At 31.3% G+C, this 6,516-nt stretch overlaps 1 protein-coding gene across 1 annotated transcript; it reads right to left on the reverse strand.

The window, feature by feature from the left end:
* Nucleotides 3,981-4,453, reverse strand: LOC109125601 (CLAVATA3/ESR (CLE)-related protein 4-like). The gene has a single exon (XM_019227542.1). The coding sequence runs from the start codon at nucleotides 4,365-4,367 to the stop codon at nucleotides 4,122-4,124; it is 246 nt and encodes an 81-aa protein (XP_019083087.1). The 5' UTR covers nucleotides 4,368-4,453; the 3' UTR covers nucleotides 3,981-4,121.

A 6,516-nucleotide genomic window follows, 5' to 3' on the forward strand; every position in this document is an offset into this window, starting at 1 on the left:
ATTGAGGAATCTTAAACCAAATGAATTTTAGAAAGATTAGTAGTTGGGGGTTGGGGGAGTAGACTAGTTTGACTGTGAAGAGATGATGAAAGAAGAAGGTTAAGTGAATCTATTTATAGATATAGAAAAAGTTAAGGATAAAGAAATATAATACTATATGTAGTGGCCACTGAATTAGTTAAGATACCTACGAATAATATGCATAATATATCTAGTTCCCACTCATTAGTTTTAATCAGCCTTTTAACCTTCGTTGAAACCATTCTCACTATTCGTTTGATCAAGATATAGTGGCCATGTCAATAGTTTACCAAGTAGTGGATGGAGTTAATTAGTTGCATGGATATATTATGTATGATATTGATGTGATTAGGTCGGAATACGTACGTACCTTATTTTATTCGTCACTATTTTTCATTATATCTTATCTTCTTATTCTTCTAATTTTACCTATATATAGAATCACTTAGGTTTCCTTAAATAAGTCGCATCTTCCAGAACCGAATTTACACTCTTACATACTGTTCATCTTTGAGTTAATATCTATACAAGAAATGTCTTTTTTGTGAATTGCTAGCAAGAACTATAAACATTAATTAAATAGAAATAATACTATGTATTAAAAGTTGGTAAGGCTATCCAGCAAGAGAAAAATGATGCAAATGGTGTTTCTAACCCTACGTGTACGTATTTACTAAGGGATCGAATGGTGTAGGCTTGCAGTGGCTGAAGTGGACAAAACCGTTGAGGGATTGAACCTATTTTTATTCACCATTCATCAATTATGGTCCACATCTGATCTAAAAAAAAAAACTCGTTGTAGACCAACTACAGACAGTTTTTATATACAAATAAAGTTGGTTTGCAGTGGTTTATCCGTCCTAAAAATAGAATGATTAAACTGTTTATTGATTTGTTTATTCTGACCGTCATAACCATTTAAACTCAAAATATTTTTTTTTCTTAAAAAATTCTACAAAATGCCTTAGTATTTGTAATAAATAGAATCTTTTGTACAATTGTAATATGTCTAAATATGTATGGTCTGAAGAAGAGCATGAGAAACTAAGGGTGGAGAAGGATTTGTGATATCTCAAGGCAGTTTCTCAATACATGGCCAAATTCTTTTGAAGTATGAACTTGTTGAAAGAATTCAAATCAACCTCAAGAGGGACACGTTAACTATATCCCCTCTCTATTGGACGTTGATAAAGTCGGTTAAATTTTAACATGGGCTATCATCGGTAAGTTTCCTTGTATAGTCTTCAATTTATAGGGCCTGTCTAACTAAGCCAAACTCATAATATAATCTGTCTAGTGTCATCAGGTCAAAAAGTATACTTCGAAGATGAGCTCATAGAGGAATGAATACATGATTATATTAAAGTACGTGTTATACATATACCAACATACGAGAGAGATGCTTCTCAAGATTTTCTTTTTCCAGATGAAGACCTCTAACAATCATTATTGTTCTTATTGGAGATCTGAACTTGAGTGCCAAGAACTAATAGTTCAACTAGTAATTAATATCTCAAGCAAAAGCTTAGTTGTCTGACGAGACCATATAATTTGTTCTGGTTTCGAGTATGAAAAAATGTATGAATTCGGTTCAGAACTTCAGAACTTCTTAGTTATTCAAAAAATAATAGTAAGAGAAACTTAAATATCTAAGTGCTCTCTTGTCCATTTATGGTTTAGAACAATATTATGTGACCAAACTAGCACGACGTATACTTACCAAATAAATAACCTCCAATAAATTCTGTATGAACTTCTTCTCTTCAAAAAAGATAACAATTTGGATCTTGGGGTTATCCGGATTCGGTGATGGTAACTATGGATTATTCTTTCAATGATTCTTCCTCAAATTTCTTTAGTCTTTTTTCCTCATGTTTGAGTGACATAATGTGTTTAAGTGGCAGTAAAAGGACCATTTTGCATAGGAGAGTTTTTCTAGAGAGATGAAATATATGAAAGGGGGGAAAGTGGGAGTAGGAGAGGTCAGAGGTGGGAGAGGTGGGATGATGGGGTGGGAAAGGTTGATAAGCTACAAAAGATTGGAGCAACTTTGAACGAACCAGGGATTCTTGGATTTCTGAAGAAGGCTTCTCTTTGTTTTTAACTGTAGTAAGCATAATTCTTCAGTAGTTCGTATAATTTGTTCCTATTATACTTTTCTTATGGAGTTTCTGAACTAAAGTTCAAATTGCAGTAATTAGATAAGACAACATTTTTTTTTATATTCCTTTTTTAGGTAAGATTATCTAAAAAACGCATTAACCATACGTGTAGATTTATATTCAGTTACAAACCGGTGGTAAACCTCGAGAATGATTTAACAAATATAATGCATTATGCCATATAAGATAAAATTAAATTAGTCAAACACGAGTATACAAATTAATGCCATTCGAGTTGGTAAGCATTACCAAGCAGCAAAGGTTTTTGTCATGTGTGCTTTCCGTTGACCTATTGTGTTAATCCGTCGTTTCAGTCAAGTTAAAGGAGATGACCTAATACAAAAAGAACAGAAATAATAAAAACTGCTCAGTCGATCAGAAACTCAAACTATATCTTAAAATTATTTAAATGGATTCAGTTTGTAATGTCAGAACTAAAAAATGAAATTAACAGAGAAAATATTATTAAAACCAAATTTCTTGAAAAAGAAAAAAGATACGTCCTATTAAAGCATAAATATAACCCCAAACCGAAACATATATTACCATTCGTATTAGGTCAGGGTTTATTTTGGATACCATATCATCTATCAATAATCCAACATATCAAAAAATCTAAGAATTTTAATTTTGAGGTTCTGAAATATAAGTAAATGCCCTTAAGAATCATTAATTTTGTATTTTGGTCGTAAAGACCATTTATCATTTATGCATGTGCCCAAATAAGTCCTAATTAAGAATTCTGAACCATTTTACTTTATTAAGAGTATTTCATCAATTAGGCAATTTGTGTATCATTTAAGTTTACATAAACCCTCCTTAAAACAGTTTTTTTTTCCTTTTTAATAATATACTGACATATTCAAACTCAGATGACAACACAACGGTGATCCTACAAACATGCATGTCTTAGTCATCATGTATTAATCTTATCCGATTCTCGTTAGAATATTACGTATCCAGAAGACATACACTAAAATATTTTCTATGTTCAATTATATAGGATTTTCTTTATTGACTTAATTTTAATTGATCTCTTGTTCCCGGTAGTCATGGGACAGTTAAAAGACGAGGATAAAAGATAAGTTCCGAAATTCCCTCGACCGAGTTCTACATTGAGCGAAATGGTACGCAAATTTTCTTAGATAAAAAAAATATTTGGAGACACATCGTTGTCTAATGCATGCGTGCAGTGCATGTGTACTTTATGAGATAATCATATGTGTTAACATCCACTTTCGACTGATTGCGAATTTTGTCGTGACATATATGGCACATCTATGCAAATATAGTAGTGGGACTATTCGAATAGGTTGATTTTTGTATTCCATTATATATTATATGAGTACGTACTTCTCGCCAAAAATTATTTATAATATATGGTCTAACCATTAGTTTACTTTCTTTGATGATCAAAGCCTCGCTTTAAAAGTATCTTCGGAATTATTCAATTAGAATATCAGAGAAATGGGTTAGAAGTGTAGCAATTGATAATACTTTGGAAAATTCGATTTCTAACTTAAACACACGTTAAGCTCAGAATTCAGTGTCGAATAAAAACATCATTGCAATGGTTTAATACGCGTTCAGTGGAAATCAATCTTAATTGATCAGCTTATTTTTAACCGTGTTTATTTTCCTATTTGAATTGTGGATAAGTTCAACGAAATACTAATATTTTCGTGGCCACGGTAAAAAAAAAAAAAAAAGATAAATGCCAATTTCTCATAATTTTGGTACGCACAAAAGAAACCCCATTAATTAAGGAAAAACAACCACATTATCTAGTTCGCATGATTATGACCATACTTCAAGATTATGACCTCAACGTTAACAAGATAGTAACCTTAGAGTTACGCCAAATAACCCTTATGCCCTGTGCCGACGTTACAAATTTGAATTAAACCTCACCGAAAAGTTAAAAAGTTACACGTCTTTTTAGTGATGTCTTGGGTCCGGTCCACCAGGGCTGAGCCGCTTTGAATCAAGGGTATTGCCTAGGATCGTTTTGTCGCCTTTTGATCTCACCTTCAGCTCTTCTGATCTTTTGAGAAGTTCCCTCATAATCTTTCTTATGTTCCCTGAATCCGAAGGCCTCTCTTCCGCAACCAGTGGCCGGCATTGATTTCCCGAGAACTCGAGTAGAAGCAAGATAAGACAAACCCATAACTTAAGACTTGCCATATTCAGTTAATTGTTATTAATCTTGCTTTACTAAATTCCTCTTCAAGCTAGTATGTGAAGGTTCAAATCAAATGTGATACCTTAGATGCATCTAACTACATGTTTATATAGTTGAGCGATTGAATGATTAATGACCTGTCTAACTAATCTCATTGTGTATTTTAAAGAACTTAAGTACATTTATGAAAAAAGTAAACTTTGTTTTTTTAAGTTTGAGTTGCCATGGTCATGTATGCACTAAGTTGGAATCTAGTCAGATCAGTTTTGCTTGTCATATTGCCTGCAAGTCGATCCCCAAGATGTCATTTCCCTTTTCCCCCCTACGATCTTGAAAGGTCGTCGTCCTTTTGCTACGAAAGGTCCCTATACCATTTTTTATATAAAAAGTAAACCATTTCCGTTCTTCTACATAATAGAAAGAATGCAATATGTTTTCAGTTTAAACCGAGAAGTTATAGATTATTTATAGTTTTCTTAATTCAAGTACATAGATTACATACAGGGTAAAATGTCTCTAGATAGTCTTCTCCAGGTCTTTGTGATAAACCTTTTTTGCCCTAATCTCGTTTTATACCTTTCAGTTCTTCTATTTCATAGACGCTTGATGAAGACTGAGCATTTTGAGCCCACCAGATTCTATAGACGGAACCTGAGGAACTAGCTTATCTCCACCGTGAATCTTTGATATGTCAGTTCTGTATTAGAAACTGAACAAATTAAAGAGACTTTTTCGACGATATAGATGAAAAAGAGAGGAGAGTCTTACAAATTCCATTTTTCAGGGGAAAACTATTGCAGAAACGAGTCATATTTTCAAGACTAGAAGAATTTTTTTTGTAGCAACTGTATATATTTAGAGCGGATTTAGTTATTTTATAACACATGTTGGGAAATTTTTCTCTTGGTCGTTGGTTATTTTGTGGTTTCTTCTAAAAGTGAAGTATTTAAACCATCCTTAGAATTATGTTACTCTAGCTGACTGACAGTTTCCGTAGAAAGTAAAACTGATTTAAAGCAATCACATAATTTATGTATCATATATACTTCTTCCCATAGATAGATAATTATTCAGGTGACTTTTTGTGTTAACACGTCCCAACAAAATGTTCATATCGAACAAAAACACTGATACATTTTAAAGATTGTTTGTGATTTCATGTTTTAGGCTAGCTAATCTTTGGAAACAGTGTGGAATTAAAGCTTGCTGACAATGGGTTACTTCATAATTATAACATGTCTAGTCTTTATAACCTTTATTTTCAATATGAAAACAAATAAATAAACCAGAAAATAAAACAAATAAAACAGCCTTTGTATTCAAGGTTGGATCGGATACAATATGATTATGAGGTGTATTTAGTCATAAACCAAAAATTTTACCAAGCACAGACTCATTGTTACTTGCTAAATTTTTTACAAAAACGCTTAGCAGTAAAAATCCTGACGCTTTACTCATTATATTGGACGATGTTAACACATTCCAATTTGAAGGGAAGAATATGACGTTTACCTCCATATCAATAAAATAGTATGTACAAGCATGCGGTTTTGTGGATAATTTATATATTTGACAAGTTTTCTTCTTTGATTAGGGGTTGTTGGCTTTGATCGGTAACAAACTGAATTAAGGAGTAACATTTCCTACTGCAGTTTTGTAATTATTTTAACGATAAAAATATTTAAAATCTAATTAAAATCCGTAAAAATGCATGATTTCTTTTTTGACTTATATAAAAAAGTTTATCAACTTTTAACATGTAAATGTTATTTTATTTTTCAATTTTATTTTATTTTTTACAATTATGCAAAATCATACATTGTCCACAAAATTCATCCATAAACACAATATATTGTACACCATACACTAAATATGATTTTTGAGAAAAATCTACCAAATACCATATAATATTTTATGATCAACTAAATAATAAATTGTCTAATTTATTTTTAATATATTTCATATTAAGCTAAAATAAATATTCATTTTTTTGTTAAATGTATTTTGATTTGTTATGTAAATAATGGATAAATATGATATTTAACATGTGAAATTACCTATTTAGAAAATGACTAAAAAATATACTGATTTCATAGAATTATAGTTAGAACTTAAAAGAAAGTTCATTATATTGTGAAAATTTTCTCCATA

This window comes from Camelina sativa, chromosome 7 (assembly GCF_000633955.1).
Source record: "Camelina sativa cultivar DH55 chromosome 7, Cs, whole genome shotgun sequence".
Lineage (NCBI taxonomy): Eukaryota > Viridiplantae > Streptophyta > Magnoliopsida > Brassicales > Brassicaceae > Camelina > Camelina sativa.